Source organism: Dipteris shenzhenensis, chromosome 11 (assembly GCF_047967505.1).
Source record: "Dipteris shenzhenensis isolate YYH24624 ecotype China chromosome 11, Dip_SZ_1.0, whole genome shotgun sequence".
NCBI classification, from domain to species: Eukaryota; Viridiplantae; Streptophyta; class Polypodiopsida; order Gleicheniales; family Dipteridaceae; genus Dipteris; species Dipteris shenzhenensis.
Window position 1 is genome coordinate 22,430,551 of NC_141606.1, and position 22,952 is coordinate 22,453,502.

Consider the following 22,952-nt stretch of genomic DNA (forward strand, 5'->3'; position numbering starts at 1 on the left):
TATCCAATCCAAGGTAGCAAGGAAAGATGTAACAAATATGGTTGCATGGAATATAGGCATCCAATTTTGATGATGTCTTTATAGTTGCAACTGGAGAAATCTCATCCTTGTATTCAATACCTTTTTGCATTTATCCTTTTGTAGAAACAATGAACTTGGTATGCTTCGTGGCCTTCCACAATTGTTGCATCTTAAACAATGCATTTCATGTCCCGTGCTCTCTTAATGTTATTTTCCATTTCTTTGGTGATTTTGTTTCGCCATGTAATTGCTTTGCCATCCTGATGTCGAGGTTGAACTTCATGCAATATTGTTGTTACTTCATGGGCTTGAATTGTTGAAGCACAGCTTGCACCCACCCTAGAAGTTGTTACTCATAATATGACAAACCTTGAGTTTGTCAATCTGGCAATCTCTTCACTTGTCAAGCGATGTTCTGATTGAACCTTCCACCTTTGTGGGGATGGTCCTCTATATTGACAAGCTTGTTGCATTTTCCTCCTTAGCCAACCCAAGCTAATAAAGGATGTTGGATGGAATAGTAACAATCAGCAACAACAATTAGATGCCTTAATCTCTAACCCACTTGCTTCCCAAACGTAAAGGCTCATGAGGAGATTATTACCAACATGTGAAACATTAAAGCATCAAACTGGAACAGAGAACACACATAAACCATTTCTAGCAAGCACAAAAAAAATCGACTGTAGCATGTAAACAAAGAAATACATTTAAATGTTCATGGCAAGCAACACTGATTAAACATAAAGATACACAATAGAAGTACATCAATAATTCAACGACAAACTACGAGAGGCATGAAAAATGGCCTTTCATCATTCTTGGCTAAATATTTCATCTTTCCATAACTCAAATTACTTGAAGCCCAAACTTCAAATTGTGTTGCTAAGGAAACAAGGAGCTGCTACTCCTCCCCGACCTCCTTGTTGCACCTCCCCCTCCCTCTCCCTTAGACCCCCTCCCTCTCGCCCCCTCAGCCCACCCTTCGCCTTCCCTCTCTCAACTAACTCCTCTGCCCCCTCAAACAACCCCCTCCCTTGCCCTCTCAGGCCCTCCCTCTTGGGCCCCCTCTCCCTCTCTTCCCTCGCCTTTCCTCTCCCCCCCACCCCCTCAAACCCTTCCTGCCTCCCCTCCCCTGGCCCCTCATGCTCTTCCTCTCTGATTTCCTTCCCCCGAATCCTCTCCCCCTCCCCTCCCCGACCTCCCCTTAGCCCCTCTCCCCCTCCCCTCTCTCCTTCTCAACCCGCCCCCTTCCTATCTATTCCCTTCTACCTCTCCTGCAGCAACAAATTTGGGTCAAACGGAGTTTCATTGTGTTCCAATCGGCCTTTTCGCCTCATTTGACGAATGGATTCCCATTCAACCAATCCTCGACTGCATCCACCGGCCGCGAGACAAGTCATTTTCTTTGAAGACAAGTTGCAATAGCTCAAATCGGACGTAGAGCTTGAAAGCTCTACTTCTCTCTTTGCCCACATCTTTGAGTCCACCCTTCCAGGCTACATGCCAAGGACTGGATGCTTGTAGCTTTACCGAGAGACCTTGCACCCCATCTCACTGTTATTCGCTTACTAGGATGGGGGTTTTTCATACTTCTGAGTCTGCGGCTATAGTGCTTCAGACTAGCCCCTTAGGGCTAGGCTCGAGGAGGATCTTTCTCTCACCCTTCAACTTGGGTTTCAACCCTATTGCGGAGGACAATCAAATTACTTCTCTCTTCGTTAGACTTCCTGGCCTCCCTCACGTGTACCATCGACTCATTCCTACCATTGGAGCCACTTTTGGTTTGGTCGCAGAGATCCCCCCCTTCCTGGCATGCCTTCTTCAGCAGCAGCGGAGGCAGCCAAGTCGGATGGGGTGCCAAGAGCTAGGGTCCTAGTTTCTGACCATGTATGACCACATTTTGCTTCAACGTTCGGATGGCTCTTTCTTTTGCTAGAGTCCAAATTACAGGCAAACAAGATCAGTGCAGGATATGCAGAACCCTTAGGCACTTTGCTAGAGATTGCTCAATGAAGAAGAAAAGGCCCAAGCGGTCTTCTGGTGCGGCTCCTTCGATACCTACTTCTCACCTTGCACCTTCAACACGCACTGCCAGGCCAGTTCCAATGACATACCCATCTCCAGCACTGCATCTAGGACCCTCAGCACAGTTTGCACACTTGCCCCCAGTGTGGTATCGGTTAGGGTTATTGATCCTTCACCTCCTTTACAGGACACCTCCTATGCCCTGTTGACCCTCCACATATTTGAGCAGATCATATTCCCATTTTATTGGGGACTATCGATGTCCTTGTCCCCATTCCATCAAATGGAGTTCAAGAGGAGAGATTCAATGCTTGACTCCTTGTCAGAGACACCTCATATCCACCTTTGGACATGACTAGTGATGATGCTCATTCTAATTTTCAGACTCCTGGCCCCTTCTTTGGTGAAACCCCCTACCTCTTTTTCTCTTACCTCTATCGATAGAAACAAGGGGGTTGCCTCTCCTTCACCTTCTTCGTACACTTCTGCCAAGCTTGATTCATAGGAACTCCTTCTCTGTACTAGCAGATATGGTGGAAATCCCTATTGCAATAGCATCCCCCTCCTGCAAGTGTAGGGGTTCTTTCTCCCATGGATTTTCCTCCCCTTCGCAGGAGGAATTCTACCCAAGATAGTTTTGTTTTAGCTACCCGATCGGGTAAGGTGTTAAATCCGAGTTTCTCGCACCGATGAGAATTGTTAGTTGGAACATACAGAGCCTAGGCGGTTGTGCCACACTGCCATCGTAGGGAGATGATTCATTATTAGCTTCATCCAAGTGTTACTGGGGACCCCATTGATGTTCTTTTTGTTCAAGAGCACAAATTGGATGCCAAAGATTGTGCCCACTCAGGCAAACCTCTTTCAGGTCACACCTTTTGGTCACCTGCCTTGGGCACTAGGCTAGGTACATGCATTTCAATTTTGCAATCTTTTTTTCCCTTGGTTATTGGACACGGGGTGATCATTCCTTCTAGAGCTCAGTGGATTATTCTCATGGTTGGGGGAAGTAAAGTTGGCTTTCTCAACCTTTATACCCCCAACAATAGAGGGGATCATGTCCTTATGTAAAAGGAGCTGCTTTCTTGGGACCTCATTGTAGATTCATGGGTTATTGGAGGAGGTGAATTCAACATGGCTAAGTTGCCTTCAGATAAGAAAGGGGGTAGCGAGCGAGGCATTCACTCCTTGGAGAGAGCAACCTAGGATGCCTTCCTGTTTTGTTTCAGTGGCAGAGATGCTTGGTTTGATGATGCCTTTCACACTCAGCATCAGTCTTTGGGACTCAATTCATCTATATTGAGGCCCGTGCAAATATCATGGCCATTGGATCTCATTTGCATGGTAAAGAATGAACATTTCCATGTTTTTGCCCATCCCATCTTCTGGTTCAAAATAATGCATAGGTAGTATTCTAGTCATGCAAACGGGACCTAATGGCCACGATACTTTGCAAGGGACTTAAACTCACCAATATTGAGGCTCGTGCAAAATATCATGACCATTGGGCTCCATCTTCACTGCTTATAGATGCTTGGATTCAGGAACACCTTGTTGTAGCAAAGACTCAATAGCAGGTATTGCTTGATCAAAGAACAGAGTATGTCTTTCATGACCGTAACTCATTCTATACTCAGATGGGGAGTAGATTCAATATACACTTCTCCTCTACTCTTGAGCCCAAACATAGTAGAGAGAATGTCTCACATCTTACTAACTCAGAAGGGGTTTTGCAGACAAAGTCGGATGCCGTCTTGCACATAGATATACAGACTTTTATGCCTTCCTCCTCACAGCAGATCCTCACACACATGCTAGAGATGATGCTAAACATATTATTGGACAAAGCATTTATGTGTTGGTGAAACCGGATATGCGAGTCTCACTAGATGCACCCTTCACTAACATAGAGTTAGGGACTGCACTCTTGGCCCTTCACAAGGGCAAGTGCCCAAGTTTGGATGGACTTTCTCCCTCTTTCTTTAATGCATTTTGCGATATGATAGGGGATCACATTAACTCAGCCCTCACTTACTGATGGTCATCCCAAAGGGAGGTTGTAAAAATTTTGTGTCCCAATTAGCACTTGTTACAAAATCCTAGCCAAAGCAATAAGCTTGCATTCGCAACCCATATTGCCATATCGTATTCATGATATGCAAATTGGCTTTGTGCATGGCATAGGCATTCTTAATTATATCTTCTCATTCTGAGAAGCTTCAGAGTGGGCTATGCAAAGCATCCAAAGGCTGGCCATTCTAGTCTTGGATTTTGAGAAAGCTTATGACAAACTAAATTGGGGCTTTCTAGAGGGCATCCTTCTTCGTTTTGATTTTAGATGCATGGATAAGAGAGGTTTCCTCTTTATACAAATTAGCCCACAGCCAAGTGCTTATTGGTGGGGTAAGGGGACAATTTTCAAATTAGCCCACAACCCTCTTGCCCTCTTCCTCTTTTTGTTTGTAGTTGAAGCTATGATGTCTACATTAGATCTCAAGTTGATATTTTTGGGCTGAGAATTCCATTGAGACGGGAAGAAGAGCTTATAGATAATGACCTGGCAAATGATACTCCTACTTTTTTGGATACCACTCCACAAATGCTCAAATCTTTTAGGACAACCTTGGATTTATTCAGCATTACTGCACAGGGACACACATCAATTGGCACATCAATGGTCTTTGGATAAGTAACGAGAACAATCCCCATTGGGGGAATGACACAGGATTCACTTGGATTTAGAGAAGTGTTTTTGTCAGGTATTTGGTATGCCACATCGGTTTGGAAATCTCTCCAACACAACAATTTGCTCTGGTGTTAGAGAGCATAAGGAGAGAGCTTTTTTTTCTGGGCTCTGCCAAGACTTCCATCCAGATTGGAAGAAGAGCTTCTGGATAGTGAGCTGGCAGATGATACTACTATTTTTTTGGATACCACTCCACAGACGCTCACATCTTTTAGGACATCCTTGGATTTATTCTATATTGTTACGGGGGGATACACATCAATTTGCACAAATCCAATGGCTTTTGGATCAGTAACGAGAACAATCCCAATTAGGAGAACGACATAGGATTCACTAGGATTCAAAGGAGAGTTTCTGTCGGGTATTTGGGATGCGGTCAGTTTGGGAATCTCTTCAACACAACAATTTACTCCGATGTTAGAGAGCATAAGGAGAAAGCTTCTTTTTTTGGGCTCTACCAAGCTTGACCTTGCCTTGAGAGTACTGGTGGTTAACCACGTCATGTTGGCCACAGCTTGGTTTGTTTGATGGTCATTCCAAGGATTGTATCACTCAGGTTAAGAGAGTAAGGAAATTTTTATAGAGTGGATTAGATGGCACAAAAGACCTTACAACCAGGGTGGCTTGGTATGGGGGTCTAAATATAATAGGTTCGGATTTACAGTGTAGAGCCTTGCTCTACAAGATGGTTGTGAGGGGGGGCTTGTGCCTACACAAGAGCCGTGGAAGGACTTTTTTATTGGCAACATACAATCTTCCACACCTTTGTTAGGAGGAGACTAGATGAATAGTACCAAATGGATCTTTACTTTAACCCATCTCAGATCTTCTTCTTGCCCTCTTATGATGACTGATCTCGTGAAAGCATGGGCTAAGTCCAAGAGTACTCTTCGGAGGGTCCCCCCTTCCTCTCACAAAGAGATTGATAGGCAACCCATCCTATGCAACGATAGTTTATTGGACGAGCATGACACACCACTTGATGCTTCTCACTACATGCAATGGTTCAAGTGGGAGAGTAGGCCTACTTCCACTATGGGATCATGCCCCCATAAGCAAGGGCACACTAGTAGCATTACTGGAGCTACCGATTCAAATTCTCTTTAGTGCCAAGCACGTAACCTTACAAATTCCAACTTAGAAGGAAACCCCATGCTTCTACTCCTTGGAAAAATTTGAAGGAAAAATTTTAAAATTTTTCCAAAGGATAGGAAATCTTATATGGTTAGTCATCTCAAAGGGAGCGCAAGGAGAATTCAACAAATCAATGCAACTTGCCAATAGATTGGGTGGAGGCAAATGACAAGCCTATTACTTGTTCCACTACTTCAGGTTATTGTAGTTCGAGATGCACATGAGGTTTTTATGTGCTTTCGAGAGGGAGGTTGCTAGATCCGCAGATAGAGCACTTCAACCTGCCTTGATTGTGTGTAATGTGGAGTTTAGTTTTGTTTTACAGTGGTACCTGGATCCTGACCCTCTTCTCATTTTCCTTGGATCATGGAGGTTATGGCTTTATGGAGATGTCCTGATAAAGTTCTTGTAGTGGGACCCACCAGGAGAGTGGGAGTAAAATGAAGGACACCGAGAGAAGAGCCTCCTTTTCTTTCATTATGATGTCAATAATGCCAAGAGATTTCATCTCAACTATAGAGGATTGGAGACCTTCCAAAGCTCTTCATTGGGATAGTTTTCATATTTCTGTTAATTTGCATAACAACTTTTGGAGGATACTTTGAAAATCCCACAAGGATTAAAAAATCCCTCTATTTTTCTAACTTTCTATTCATGGTGGGATTGCAGTGAACTTGTGGAGATCCAAGTTTGGAACCCACCTTCATGACTTCAAGCTCAATTGCTTGACTCTCTCTTTTGAGGCCTCGGGTCTTTTTTGAGAGACATGACTCATCTTGGACCCTAATGATCAGGCGACGGTTAATCGAGTCATATTCTCTTGATGATCTACCTTACCCTTCAAGGCTATTCATGCCTCAATGGACTCTTCTTGGGAGATCCTGGTGAGCATATCAACGTGGCATATTTACAGAGCTAGATGCACAGAGACTTTGGATGCATCCCCGATTCACCCCTCCCATACTTTGGCAAGTATATGGACAGACACTATACATACACTACCGACAATTAGACGAGTATGCAAGAATCGTCTCGGATAGCTTCTGCTAAGAGGGCTATTCTCCTCCAGGAATGAATAAGGCTCCCCCTTCTTCTCTTAGACACTAAGTTGGACACTTTGGTCATTTTCTCAACTTTGGTTATTTTCTCACTTTGTGAGGAGTTTTTCTCATGCATGAATGATGTATTTCCGCCTTGAGCTTACTCTTGCAAGTTTTATTCATACTTAATACAAGTCTATTTTTTGCCCAAAAAACAAATGTGTTGCTAAAACAAAGGGTAGTAGCATTAGCTAGCTTGATATTATTTTTCTAGCAATCGACAATATACTCTCATCCACATGCTTCAATGTGCATTCTAAGTCTCGTGAGATACCATCCAACAAAATCACTTGTGCTACATCATACTTCAATAAGACATCCTCCATGCCTCATACAACTATTGTCATTGGGTTCCCCTTGTAGACCTGCAAGAGTCCAATGTGCAACAAATGCATTGGGAACATCTTGAAAGCATGCACACACACGACAAACATCTTCAAGTATTGAATCAAGAACTCTATTCCAAAGAACAATGTAACTTCAAAGCCAAATAAATACACTAGGAGGGTTCAAGAATGTGAGCACAAATAGAAAGACTATGCACTTCTTGCACACGTTGCAACATTGTTCTCTACATGCACTATCAACATATCCAACATCTTAAAAGAAGCATAAGTACACGATTATCAAAGCTATCCCTTAAAGGTGCATGGGGACACTCTTCTTGGTCCTTTGATGAACACAAACCCACTTACTAATAATGCCAAGTAAATTCTACATAGATGAGACTACCCGAGCTATTAGACATTTACATTATCCTAAATTGACAATGAGAATTGAGAAACAGAGACGAAACAAAAAGAGAAACAATTTAGATATTTCACTCGATCCATAATGACCAAGCGGACATATAAAACTATCAAAGGAGGTTAGCTTAATTAAATTTACAAGCTTAAGGAACACATGGTAGCAACATATACCGTTCAGCCAATTCGCTAGGGGCATCATATTGAAGCATTAATAATGCATCATGTGCATGTGCATGCATGTGTGCACGCACACATGCGCATTTGTTTGGAATAATAAAAATAGTAAGGTTTCAAATATGCAAAAATTACAAGAGAAAGAAGCATTGTGTAAGACATTTTAAAAAAATAAACTAAAAATCCATATTGTGTATATGAAACAAAGGTGACACTATAGTGGAGGTTTGCCCTCTTCTCCATTGGGACAACCTTTTCTTCTAGGTCATATAAAATTCCTAACAATATGTTGCAAATGTGTGTTCGAGTAAAGTGCCTTAAAGCGCCAACATAAGCTTCTCCAATTTGTCAATTATGCCAAAATTAGTCAATTTGGCCAAAATGATCAATACCTCATACGAATCTTTACATGCAAGCATTTGGCTTACTCAGTTGCATATGTTTATGTCATAGAAAAATATTTCAGTTCTAAGTAGCCATTAAGTTATCCACTTTTCTATTAGCTGAACTTTGTACCACCAACTAGTTTCATGCATATATCCCTATATTCTTTTTGAACATCAAACAATACTATGAAGGGGATGGAAAAAATCAGAACCTAGCAGATGTATTGACTAAAACACATAATTCTTTAGAAATCGAGTCAATTCATACTACGTTTAGTAATATAGATAACATTTAGAAAAAAAATGGAATTGCTGATCGTTAGCAGTTTTACTTCTTAAAATGGTGAACAATACTACCTCAAGAATTGTATCTAACAGTTTGCAAGCTGAAGCAAAACATGGTTAGCTCATTTTACCCTCTAACAAACGCCGCCTCACAAGGGTAGAGCTTATTTTCTCTCCTCCTATCTCTTCCACCAACTCAATTACCTCAACCTGCAATTGTAAGACCCATCTCAGAATACTTCTATGCAGAGAATAAGCTTTAGATTATGCAAAAACCATGCTCTCATGCAAGTGTCTTCTCTCTTCATTTCAATGCAGAGTTTTAATTCTATTATGGCACATCTATAAAGTAGATGTCAAACAGACGTCTTTCTACTTTCATTCATTAATTATAAGGCCCAATATTGCAGATGAAGTGCATATGCACCAATGAAACGCCCAGCTTGATGTCTGACCATAAAGAAGAGAATAAATGTGATCTTCAATTCCATCCACTCAGGAACCTTACATGATTTTCATTACAAGTAAGAAAAAGGCCCATACAGAACAGAACAAGGGTGTCAGGTAAGTCCAGATCTTAACATAGAATGAACATGAACCAAAGCAAGTTCGGCTTATATAGGACTACATGCTTGATTTCTTTCACTACGAGTGGCAGAGGAGATCAGACCTTCAGTTGTGTAAGTCCTCTTTCAGCTCTTTTCTTGTTTACTGCGAGTCCCCCAGAAATAGTCTCTTTACTGCGTTACACATTCCAAAAAGTGCCAAGTTTCTTAGATGCAGCCACGTGTCTGTAAAGCCTAAACTAGTCTATAGAAAATAGATAGAATAAACTAAATATTGGTTGACTGTTTAAAAACCTTTTAGACCCCAAGATGACATGAGAATAGATTGCTCTGCAACAACAGAAATTGTCTCTTTACTGCGTTACACATTCCAAAAAGCGCCAAGTTTTTTAGATGCAGCCACGTGTCTGTAAAGCCTAAACTAGTCTATAGAAAATAGATAGAATAAACTAAATATTGGTTGACTGTTTAAAACCCTTTTAGACCCCAAGATGACATGAGAATAGATTTCTCTGCAACAACAGTCTACTCACGGATGCCCTTCTTATAGAATTTTGAATTCAAGGTTTGGAAAAAGTCCATCCTTGGACTTGATAGAATGTAGTAAGTCACCTCTAAGTTGTATGGCCTTTTGACCCCTAGAGGACAGGGGAATAGATTGCTCTGCAACAAAAGTCTGCTCCGTGGATGCTCTTCTTATAGAATTTTGAATTCAAGGTTTGGAAAAAGTCCATCCTTGGACTTGACGGAATGTACAAAATCACCTCTAAGTTGTATGGCATATTTTTAAAAAATATTCTTTCAAAACACTTGAAAAACACAACTGTTATGAGCTCATGGCCAAATCAGTAGGCAATACCTGACAACAATTGCTTCCAATTCTTCATCCACAATGGACGGACCATACGGATCTGTAATAGGCTCTATTTGCACTTCTAAATGTGGCTTTATGGACTACAAGATCCAAAATAGCACATTGTTGGTCAGAGTAGCTCTCAATTACATGTTTGCATCAATTGATATGAATTTAAAAATACAATAATAATATTTATAAAGCAGTGTATGCTCAATGTATTGCTTTGTGTATGCAACTAACAACCTAGTAGGAACATTTAACATACCTTAATGTAATTATCCACAGCTGCCTTCCTTTTCTCAAATGGCTCTATCAGGTCTTGAAGCTGTCAAATTAACAGTCAGATTCTCAACTTGAAAACGTAAAGATGTACAGTAACATTATTCATATGTTTATAGAAAAGAATGAAAAAACACAAATGCATATAAATACACATAATATTTTCTCGTACTTTTTTTATTTATTTTCAAATAAAACATTACCATCACTATTTGGAGTGTCGATTCAAAAACCATCTTTTAAAACAGGTTATTGCAAGTAACAAAGTATTTGAACAAGAGTTCAACATACTTGATGTTTTTCCAAAAACAAAATTTATACCAATTGTAGAGTTTTGCCATAGACTGAGTAATTAATACATCCTGAAGTTAGCATACATCTTGCTTCTATCGAGCATTTTCATGTTCCTATGTGGACCCAATGGAATTTTGAGGATCGTGGCATATACCATTCAAAGCCAATTCTTATTTTGCTTGGAAACTGCGAATTGTTCTTGAATCAAAAAACAAAAAAATTGACACCATAACTATGCAAGCACGTGCTTGGGTGGAAAAGATAGCATCCGATGCCAATCTCATCTTGGTGCCCATTTTCAGAAATGATGTCGGTTCTCACTAAATACACTGCTTTGCACTCTCTGCATCTGGTGATAGGATCCCAACCCAATCTCACCCTGGTGTCCCTTTTTCTTCAGAAATGATTCTCATTCTAATTTCTTTATCAAGCTGTCATGTGCACGGATTGGTATCTGACGTGTACTAGGTACACAGAACTAGCTCAGGTTAGCCTGGGGAGGCTTAGAGCTAGGCAGGCTTGATTCTCGGGTTGAGTGGCAAGGGTACGAACTATTTATAGGTCTTCGCTATTTTTGGCGCCGGGGCCCGAGTCTATAAAAGAGGCCCAGGAGGTTCAGTTCTCAGTGTGCAGTTGGGAGCAAGTTTCGTTCCCAGGTGCCAAGTCTGATCCTGGATTGAGTCGCGGACGTGCGCCTGCATCTTAGCGTAGCCCAAGGCCCAGTGGCAGATCCGAAGCTTCACAGCGCCACCTAGTGGTATGGGACACCAGGCTGATTGGATCTGATTGGGAGTTCGTGCCAGTAGCTCAGCTTGTGGCTCGGAGGGGACATCTTCTGATTCAGGATCACATCCCGTAGATGTCATGGTTGGGTGGTGAGCAGCCTGCTCAGATCTGATATTGTGTGTGGTTGTTTTGCAAATCAGGGGTTTCAGGAGTGCTGGGACGAGTCAGTTGGTATCAGAGCCAGCTCCTGAGGTAGGAACTTCTGATGCGAGAACTTTTGACGTGTTTTTCCTCCAGGTATGCCCTAAATTTCGAAATCTGTTGCTGCGTTTTTGCTGGATACCTGGGATAGGAGGGGTGGAGAGATATCTGGGAAAAGGAAGAAGAAAAGGAGGGAGAGATTTCGAGATCCCTGAAAGGGCCTGTGAGAGAAGGCTGTAGGAAGTGGAGAGTGAGCAGAAAGGTAGGAGAGAGAGGCGAAAAGGCTGCAAGGGAGGTGTAGAGGTGACGCCCAGGGCAGTACGGTAACAGGCGGGTGCAAGGAGAGGCTCAAAGGGCAGCGAACAGGCTGTGTCAGCCTGCGTAGAGGGTGCTTTTTCGAAAAAGCACCCCCTCCAAAGCTAGGGGAGCTTGGCCTTTTTTGGAAGCAGAGCTTCCAAATAAGGCTGCCCTGCTCCCTATATAGATGGGGCAGGGTACCAGCTTACCCTCAGCCTAGCCTAGAGCCTTGAAGCAGCTCCTCGAATCGTGAGCCTGCCTGCGCCAGCCTGCTTCAGCCTGTCCGTACCTGCGCCAGCCTGCGCCAGCCTGCGTCAGCCACTGTACGCAGCCTACGTCAGCCATCGCCAACCGTACGGCTCTGCAACTGCACCGTACAATCTGCGCCAGCCTATGTCATCAGCCGTACACTGCTTGCGTCAGCCAGCGCCATCTGTACGGTACACGCAGCAGCGAACCCTGCCTGCGTCAGCACCTCCTGCTCCGAGCCGGTACCCGCAGACTGTACGGACGCCGTACAGTCCACGTCAGCACCTGTACAGCCTCCGTCAGAACCTTACGGCCTGCGTCAGCAGACCGTACAGCCACATCAGCAGCACGGTTGCTGCAGGATTTCGCACGTGCATCCGGTAGCGGGTTCAGCGAGGTCTCGGGATTCGTGGGCTTCCGGTTCGCCAGTTTCCAGCATCTCTTTCCGTCGGCATCTCTTGGGACGGTTTTCCTCTGCTCCATTCTCCTCTGTGCTTCGTTTCAGTCAATTATTTCTCTCAGTTCGTATTCAAATCAGATTTCAGTCATGTCTGATGCTGCAAATCCCGAGTTCACCATGGGAGAGCAGGATTTGGATTACACTCCTGTGGGAGAGGAGGATCAGGGTCTTTATGATGACCTGATTACGAAAAAGGCCTTCAGTGAATTTACCACTGCTCTGGATGGAAAATTCGAGCAGGTTAATGCAAATCAAACGGGGTTGACACCGCAACTCCAAGGGATTCAAGCGACTCTCACTCTTCTGGCTAGCACCGTGCAGGCACTCACGCATGTGGATGCCATGGCTTCAGTGCTAGGCCCGAACATAACTCCAGACCCTTTTCCGGGAGATCAAAAGTCCAGAACAAAGGAGATAGTTGACACTGTAGTTGCTTTGGCACCGGCCATGGTATCATCGTATATGCGCGCATAAGTCATGGCCTCCTGCAACGTTGTGCATTTGTTGTTCTTTATCTGCAACTTGTAGGAGTCTGGCAAACCATCCACGAAGAAACCTAACAAGGTCACTGGATCCATTTTAGTGGCCCTGGTTTGCAGATCCCTAAATCTTTGAAGATAAACTTCAAAGGTCAAGTTTAATTTTGACATATCGAGGGCCTTGAGCTTGCCAACGATATCGTATCATCCTCCTTCTTCAGGAACTCCTTCCTGAAGATCCCCTCAAAATCTGTCCAAGTATCAGGCTTAGGCTGGAGTTCTTTCCACCATAGCAAGGCTTTACCTGACATGAACCCTGCTGCAAGCTGGATCTTTTTCTCATCTGGATAGGGGTGGAAATGGAAGTGTACCTGCCACTTGTGTAACCAAGTTTCCGTCACGAGTGGAAAGAACAAACGCAAGTTCTTTCAGCCTACGACTGGTACTGGGGAGACGAAGTCTACGGACAACGCCTCCAAGAAAAACTTGACTCCAGCAAAGAATGGTAAAGCCCGTTTCCTTCGTACTTTGAGGCTCAAGAAAGAAGGACGTTGCTTCTATTGCGAGGAGCGGGGCCACACCAAGAATGAGTGTCCAAAGCGCAAGAACCAAAAGTTGGTGCTTGGACCGAAGCTCCAGGCCGGTACACGTACCAAAGCCAAGGGAGCGAACCAAGTCTCGATGACAGGTATTTCTGTAAATGTCATTACCTGCCCACTTTCTTGTAATTGCACTTTCAATACTTCGTTGTTTGGTTCCCATGATCTTTTCCGAGTTTATGGAGAAGTTATGGACCAACAGGTTCACATTCTCTTTGATCCGGGCAGCTCTCACAACTTTGTTAATTACAAATTTGTGCAGAAGATGGGGCTGTCCACAGTACCTAGCGACCACACCTATGAGGTGCAGCTTCCAGCTGGGAAGCAGTTTTGGGATCGCAAGGTTGAAGCGCTTCCCATCCGGATTCAAGCCTACACAGGGGCTCTTACATGTTATGTTATGCATCTGGAGCATGTAGACTTGTTGATCGGAATAGAGTGGTTTAAAACCCACAATATTCAGATTGGATGGACGGAGCATACACTTTCTTTTGTAGATAAGGACACCCAATTTTGTATTCAGTGTGATAAAATTCCCTCTTCTCAGGGACCTATTGTATCTGCGATGCAGCTTCGGAATATATTAAACACTTCTCATTATGATGTCTATCAGTGTGTTTTGATTCCGCTTTCTTCATTTGTTGTCTCTGTAATAAACAAAAATGATTTAAGTGTGTTTGAACACCGTGAATTGAGAATGTTGTTAGATAGTTTTAAAGATGTATTCCCTGCTCAACTACCGGAAGGTTTACCTCCAAAACGGGCAGTAGATCATCGCATAGACTTAGTCCCAGGGACTCAACCTATCAGTGTACCACCTTATAGGATGAGCCAGGTAGAGGAGGATGAGTTAGCTACCCAGCTACAGGATTACCTGAATATGGGCTATATACGCCCAAGCAAATCACCTTGGAGTGCACCTGTTCTCCTAAGAAAGAAGAAAGATTCTTCCTGGAGAATGTGTATAGATTATAAACGATTAAATAAAGTGACAATTAAGAATCGATATCCTCTACCTCATTCCGATGATTTGATAGACCGTTTGGCCGGAGCGAAGTATTTCACTAAGATTGATTTGCGTATGGGTTATCACCAAATCCGTATCTATGCTAAACACATAGATAGGACCGCATTCCGAACTAGGTATGGTCATTACGAGTTTCTGGTATTACCTTTTGGTTTGACCAATGCTCCTACTTTTCAGCAGATGATGAACGATTTGTTCAGGGATTTTCTGGGCAAATTTGTTGTAGTGTTCTTAGATGACATCTTGGTATATAGTAAAACGCTTGAGGATCACATAGGACACCTCCGGGTTGTCTTAGTTGTTCTAAGACAGCATAAGCTCTATGCCAAGATGAGTAAATGTGACTTCTTTATGAAGGAGATCATTTACTTAGGACACAAGATTTCTTCTGAAGGTATTAGCATTGATCTGGATCGTATCCAGAAGGTTTTAGAATGGCCTATCCCTCAGACTGTGAAACAACTTCGTTCTTTCCTAGGATTTACGGTATTTCTTCGAAAATCTGTGCGTGATTATTCACATATCACGGCACCCCTGACAAACATATTGAAAAGTCGTGGACGCAGATCTACCCAGACGATCTCTTGGAATGATGCAATGAACAAGGCTTTTGAAACCTTGAAGTTTTCTATCAAGGAAGCACCCGTTCTTGCATTACCCGATCCTACCCGGCCTTATGTTTTAGAGGCCGATGCGAGCGATTATGCGATTGGGGCAGCTCTATTCCAAGAGGGCAGACCTGTAGCTTTCGAGAGTAAGAAGCTAGACGACACTCAATATCGTTGGCCCACACTCGAGAAGGAACTTTATGCTGTAGTGTATGCTCTTAAGGTTTGGAGACACTACTTGTATGGTTCAAAGTTCCTGGTATTGACTGATCATCAGTCAATTAAGTATGTGTGTGATGGATCAGAATTGAGGGGAAGGAAAGCTAGATGGGCAGAATTAATGCAGGATTTTGATTTCGAAATACGTTATCGTAAGGGTTCGTTGAATAGTGTGGCGGATGCCTTAAGTCGAGTTAAGTTTGTAAATGCTTTGTCATTTACGGAAATATCCTCAGACCTATTTCAATCCTTGAGAGGGCTATACGCAACTGATAGTCATTTCAGTTCTTATTGGCAGAGAGTCCAGGATGGGAGCTCCATGGTTGACCAGGACTCAGGGATTGTGCCACCTACGGTATAGGCGGCGGGAGGTCAGTGGATGATTAGGAACGGCTTGCTGTTCCGGAATGAAAAGATTTGTGTGCCGGATGTTCTGGACCTTAAATCCAAGATACTCTGGGAGTGTCATGATGCTCCTAGTGCTGGACATCCGGGTATACATAGGACTCTGTCTCTTGTGAAGCATACCTTTTATTGGCCTAAGATGCGTGCATTTATTGAGAACTATGTAGTAGGTTGCCGGGTTTGTCAGGTTACTAAGGCCGAACGCCTTAGAAGCGCGGGTTTATTACAGCCATTACAGATTCCAGGTAATAAATGGGAAAGTATTTCCATGGATTTTATTACTGGTTTGCCTCGAACGCGCAAGGGTCATGACTCCATTTGGGTCATAGTCGACCGTTTGACAAAAATGGCTAGATTCTTACCTACTAGAACAACTATTTCAGCTGTTCAGCTGGCTCACAAGTTTGTGGACCACTTGTTTAAGCTGTATGGTTTGCCATCTGACATAGTCAGTGACAGGGACTCAAAGTTTACAAGTAACTTTTGGACACTTGTATTTGAGAAGTTGGAAACTACTCTCAGTATGAGTTCCTCGGATCATGCACAATCCGATGGCAGTACAGAGAAGGTCAACCAGTTGGTTGAAGACATGCTTCGGGCATATGTATCTAAGAGACAGTCTTCATGGGAAGATTATCTACCTATGATTGAATTTGCTTACAACAGTGCAAAGCGTTCTAGTACGGGTTACAGTCCTTTTATGCTTATGTACGGGTTTCAACCTAAGTCACCAGTTATGGTTGGATTAAAAGGGATTCAAAATGATGCTGCTAAGAACTTCTTGCTAGATATGCAGGAAATGTTGCAGTTTGCCAAGGAGTCTATTAGAAGTGCCCAAGATCGGGACAGATTTTATGCTAATAGACATCGTTCACCCAGAGAGTTCTCTGAAGGAACGATGGTATATTTGCGAATTCCTAAGGAATCCAAGAGCCTAAGTACTGGTTTGGTTCCGAAATTATCCCCCAGATACTGTGGTCCTTTCAAGGTCATTAAAAGAATTGGACCAGTTGCATATCGACTAGAATTGCCTCCTGATGTTAAAGTACATCCTGTCTTTCATGTTAGTAGACTGAAAGAAGTCTTTGGTGCAGATGATCAACTTGTTTCTCCTCATGAGATTATAGAAGTTACAGATTTGACTTTTATTCCTCACAAACCTGAGTGTATTCTTGAATTTCGTGAAAGACAGATTCGTAATCGTACTATCACGGAATACAAGATCAAGTGGAAGGATCGTGTTGAGAAGGATGCAACATGGGGGACATTACAAAACCTACAAAAACATTTCCGGGTTTTTTACCGAACTCAGGAGTGAGTTCTTAGAGGAGGGGGAGTATGTCATGTGCACGGATTGGTATCTGACGTGTACTAGGTACACAGAACTAGCTCAGGTTAGCCTGGGGAGGCTTAGAGCTAGGCAGGCTTGATTCTCGGGTTGAGTGGCAAGGGTACGAACTATTTATAGGTCTTCGCTATTTTTGGCGCCGGGGCCCGAGTCTATAAAAGAGGCCCAGGAGGTTCAGTTCTCAGTGTGCAGTTGGGAGCAAGTTTCGTTCCCAGGTGCCAGGTCTGATCCTGGATTGAGTCGCGGACGCGCGCCTGCATCTTAGCGTAGCCCAAGGCCCAGTGGCAGATCCGGGGCTTCACAGCGCCACCTGGTGGTATGGGACACCAGGCTGGTTTGGATCTGATTGGGAGTTCGTGCCAGTAGCTCAGCTCGGGCTCGGAGGGGACATCTTCTGATTCGGGATCACATCCCGTAGATGTCATGGTTGGGTGGTGAGCAACCTGCTCAGATCTGATATTGTGTGTGGTTGTTTTGCAGATCAGGGGTTTCAGGAGTGCTAGGACGTGTCACGAGCCCACAGACACTACTTTGCACTCACTCTAGAGATCAAAGCTGACATCGTGGTGGAAAGCTGTCCTTTCTTCACAATTGTGTACTTACTATAATGCCTAGTGCCTGAGTGACCCAAAGAAGACAAAGATTTTCCGTTCCCTACTATCTGCCAATGATGACAACAACGATCAAGCAAAATGTCCTGATTGATCCAATATATACAACCACTAGACAATTATTGTATCTGATCCTAGCAAAACTAGAACTACATTAGACTGCTAATGGGGCACTGTTGAATCACGAAGGCGTTTGTGGGATTTCAACAAAGATAGAATAAAGATAATCCTTTACAAATATATGACCTAAAGCAGGTGTGCTCTGTTTTCATGATGTTGATATGGACCAAGACCTGCCAAGCAGTCAAACAGTCATCCTCTGCACCATCAAGGTTGACAATCCCTCATCTATTTATGAACAATCCATGTTCACGAATTGCGAAAAGATGAGACTCAATCCTACAGGAGACTACTCACCAAAATGGAAAGCTGTATCACGACACAAGAAGCTTCCAAATAAAAAAGTTTCAGAAGAGAACCATTGAACAATGGCACAAAGAGTGAACTACACCAAGCTGGTTATTCCTCATTCCAAGGAGACATGATCATGTATTTGCAGCTGTTTCAAAGCGTAATCACCCACCTCAATGACTTTGGGGATATCTTGCGCTTGACTTGTACTACCTTCATTTTTTTGTAATCTTGTATAGAATCCTCGCCTAATGCAAGAAATGTGCCTAGGGGCAATTGAAATTAAAGTATCCCAAGAGAGGGGTGAAAAGATGCATTAGAAAGGCCCTCTAATGATGACATGTGGCATCTAGATCCATCTAGGGAGATGGGGCTTGTTGGAGTTAGTGAAAGAAGAGAATGCACTGTTCACGTATGTTTTTAATTTGAAATATCTCTCTCAGCTCTCATGCTTCAGCAAGGTTGGCTGGGTGGAACAATATTGGTCCTACTCCCGTGATCTGTCTGTAATTAGAAGCAAGTGTGTAACATTTGGTATCAGAGCCAAGGCTAGAGGATGAGAGGGGATTCGTGATCTACGATGAAACGAAAGTTGCAGCGTAGGCTACTGGTGAAAGACCTGCGAAACAGATGGTGAATTAGTACGTGAAGTGCATCGTGACAAACGGGTCTTTGATCTTTGGTGGCGGATAGCAGGCGTGGAGCGCAGAGTGACACGAACGGTCGTCGAAGGATCAGAGCGCAGACACGAGATGCGAGGTGGTTCGTGGGTTTAACGGAGAGTTTTGATCGACGCTCATGTAGAGATTCCAAACATACGTGAGGCTTTCGATGCGATACGTGGACTAGACGCAGAACAGCGTGGTGGCTGGACGGTCGACGAAAAAAAAAGAAGATCGTTAGCGTTACGTAATTAGCCCGTAGGTTGGCGAGGACAGCGTAATCTGAAGGATACGTGATACCAAGAGAGGGGATCTGGTAATCGTCAGACGGGAGAAAGGCCTCTGGAAGGCGCGGCGTCGACCAGCCAATCAAGGGGCTCGTGCAACGGACTCACAGTCGCAGCCCTCTAAGGGCACGTAAACAGCTCGTATGCTGGGACTTCTTTGGCCACCAGTTTCATTTATCTGCTGTAGTTGCGATCAAAGAGCAGGCCGTACGTGGAGGCTGCAGGCTTCGGGATGTCTGCATACGTGAAAGTCCAGGGGATCAAATCGGGTAGCGGGAGTGATCGACCAGGGAGCTTTCTTTGACATCCGTCAATTCTGTGTTTTTTTCCTGATTTAGTTTTGTTGATGCTCCGCTTGCGTGAAGAGGGTTTTGTTAATAATTAGTCTGCATGAAGGTTCGATGCTATAGCAGGGACAGATTATGCTTGAGACTATGCCTATGTGTTTCAGTCTGAGTTGACTTGCAGGAATTTCCCTAGTATAGGGAAAAGCAGGATTTGGGATAGATGCCTGTATCAAATGCCTAGTTAGTGTGAATCTGGGATTGCAGGTATTCCCTAGTACAGGGAATTGTGTCAGAGTGTCAGTACACTGAATTGCGTCAGTTTGTAAATACAGTTTTCTAGCGGTGTCCTTTTTTTTTTTTTTTTAAAACACCCATTGACCTGAATGGAAGCAGAAGAAGGGGCTTTCAGAGGGGACCCTGGTGAGTCAGGAGTCCGGCCGACCCAGCAGGTGTCGCGCCCAGTAGCTCACACCTTATCTGGCAGGATTGCATTACTTGAGGATGCCTTGCAGCAGTTATTAGCGCAACAGTTACAGGCCAATGTAGGGCAGTCTGAACTTAGAAGAGTGATACACAGTATGTCTACCAGACCTTCTCAAGATGAGAAAGGAAAGGCTCCAATGGAACCGGAGTCTAGTGTCCATACGGTCGAGCCTAGAAAGGCTAAAGTACCAAATATTGCCAATTACAGGCCGGAAAAGTATTCTGGTCGGATGAATGACCGTAGTTCTGATGTCATTGAGACCTGGCTACACAAATGGCACGAGGCGTTCGCCATTTGTGAAATTAGAAATGACATCAAGAAGATCCGCAAGGCCACCCACATGTTTAGTGAGGCAGCGGACCGGTGGTGGATTAAACAACAAAAAGATGGTATAGCATCCACTACCTGGGAGGGGTTTAAAAGAGAATTCAGGAAACACTTCTTACCTCCTGACGAAGCATCCCGAGCTTGGGATCAATATAGGAACCTTCGTCAGAGAAATTTGTTAGTGGTAGAATACACTGATAAGTTTCGAGAGAGCGTAATGAAGGTCGATGAACCCCTGCCTCAATCAATCCAAGTGAAAGATTTCATATTTGGATTGAATGATCGGATTAAAATGAAAGTTCGGGCTAAGTACGCGAACACGTTGGATGATGCAATAGCCATAGCCCTGAACTATGAAGATGCCAAGGGCAGCAGGCCAAGTGGGTTTTCACAGGTCGGGACCCAATATGGGTACCAAAAGAAATCTGGGTTTAAGAAGAAATGGATTAGTAAAGGGAGTGATTCTCAGCCGAGTGGTCAAGCCAAGCAGGCGAAACCAGCTGAAACTCCTAAATCAAGTACCACCATTGGGGTGAAGAGGAAAGTAACACCAATGGCAGCCCGGGCTTGGTCTAAGTCTCCCTTAAACCCAGAGCAAAGAGAAAAGGCGAGGAGAGAAGGCTTCTGTTTTGGTTGCCTTCAGCCTCATCAGTGGAAGGATTGTCCACGTCATAAGGATCGTCGGATGGCTGAGATGGTAGTCTCAGAATGCGACATGGAAATGGAGGGAAGTCCCAGAGCGGAAGAGATGCAGATTCAGCTAGCGGGATCTTCTCAGAGGTCAGTACCTTGTTTGTTATGTGTGTCTGTTGCTAAGCTAGTAACGAGTGCACCTGATAACATCCTATCTAAGCCCGCAGCAACGGGGTATACAGCCTTTAATGATACGGAGTTAATTAAAATGAAAGGGCAAGTGGCCAATCATGATGTCATTGTGTTGTTTGACTCGGCGTCAACTCACAATGTGATTAACTCCAAGCTCGTGAAGAGGCTGAAGTTAAAGACTAACCCATCTGACTATGCGTATACAGTCAGGATGGCAGATGGAAGTTCAACTGAAGTATGGGACCAAAGGGTTACCCAGTTGGGGCTTCGTATTCCGGACTATGCTGAGAAGCTTGATTTTGAAATGACCAAGCTTGCTCATGCAGATATAGCCCTGGGTATGGCGTAGCATTCTAGGAAGAATCCAGCCATTGATTGGAAAAAGCACGTATATCAATTCGAGATGAATGATGTGCTTTATGTCTTACGAGGTGAGAAAGATATACCTCAAGGACAGTTGGTTTCCGTGATGGAAATCCGAAAAGCTCAAGAAGAGTTTTTATTCCTTTGTACAGCATCGGTAGAGCCGGTTGATGATTCTTCGGCTAGCACTGATGTTGCGCAAAGTGGTGAGATGGCCAAGCTGGCTAATCTTACAGCAGAGGAGTTCTCTGACTGTTTTAGGGATGAACTACCTTATGGGTTACCTCCAGATCGGAATGTTCAGCATAAGATTGAACTGATCCCGGAAGCAGAACCTGTAAATAGACCTCCCTATAGAATGAGTTTTATTGAAGAGGCGGAGGTGCATAGACAACTGGGAGAATACCTCAAGTTGGGGCAAATTCAACCAAGTTTCTCACCTTTTGCTTCGCCAGTGATATTAAAGAAGAAAAAGGATGATACGTTTCGCCTCTGTATAGATTACAGAGCATTAAATAATATCACTGTTAAGCACAGGTATCCTATGGCTCGGATTGATGATTTGCTAGATGTATTACATGGAGCGTGATTTTCAGCAAGATAGATCCTAAGTGTGGCTACCATCAGATCCGGATTAGAGCCGAGGATGTGCATAAAACCGCTTTCAGAAGCAGGTTTGGTCATTATGAGTTTTTGGTAATGCCCTTCGGACTTACCAATGCTCCAGCTACATTCGTCATGCTTATGAACGATTTACTACGTCCGTATATCGGAAAGTTTGTAGTACATTTTATTAACGATATTCTAGTATTCAGTAAAAGTATTACTGAGCATCGTGAACACTTAAGAATAGTGTTCAGTACTTTGAGGAAAGCTAATCTTTATGTAAATAAAAAGAAAACTATACTGTGTATGGTTAGGCTTGAATATTTAGCATTCATAATTACTCCAGGGGGGGTAGAAATGGATCCGAAGAAAGTGGTTGCGATACTAACTTGGCCAATCCCTCAGAGTCTGACCGCCTTTTGCGATCATTCTTGGGATTTGTCCAATTTTATAGAAGGCATATCAAATGATATTCCGAAATAGTATCGCCATTGACTGATCTGACCTCAGATAAAGTACCTTTTATATGGGGACAGAATCAACAAGAAAGTTTCGACAAGAAAGTTTTAACACCATAAAACAAGCGGTGGTCACAGGACCGGTGTTAAAAATAGTTGATCCCCAGAAACCATTGTTCTTGGAAACTGATGCAAGTGGCATTGCGGTAGGAGCAGTTCTCCTTCAAGAGGGAAGGCCAGTAGCCTTTGAAAGCAAGAAGCTTTCTCCCTCTCAAAGGAATTGGCCAACTCATGAATTGGAGTTGTATGCTGTTATCCATGCTTTGAAAACATGGAGGCATTATTTATATGGTTCAGAGTTTTATGTGGATGTGAATCATGATACTCTGAAATAT

The 22,952-nt window shown here is 43.6% G+C and overlaps 1 protein-coding gene across 3 annotated transcripts in view; it reads right to left on the reverse strand.

Annotated features, from left to right (window-relative positions):
• Window positions 1-8,248: 8,248 nt before the first annotated feature.
• Window positions 8,249-22,952, reverse strand: part of COAD (4-phosphopantetheine adenylyltransferase) — a 34,899-nt gene continuing 20,195 nt past the window's right edge. The window contains exons 4-7 of one of the 3 annotated variants that reach the window (XM_087381012.1): window positions 10,311-10,370; window positions 10,049-10,143; window positions 9,294-9,363; window positions 8,249-8,833 (exon numbers count right to left, since the gene is read on the reverse strand). In XM_087381012.1, coding sequence (XP_087237138.1) covers window positions 8,741-8,833; window positions 9,294-9,363; window positions 10,049-10,143; window positions 10,311-10,370 — 318 coding nt within the window. In that variant the 3' untranslated portion in view covers window positions 8,249-8,740. The remainder of the gene's footprint in view (window positions 8,834-9,293; window positions 9,364-10,048; window positions 10,144-10,310; window positions 10,371-22,952) is intronic. The other 2 variants (XM_087381011.1, XM_087381010.1) reach the window with 2 other exon arrangements.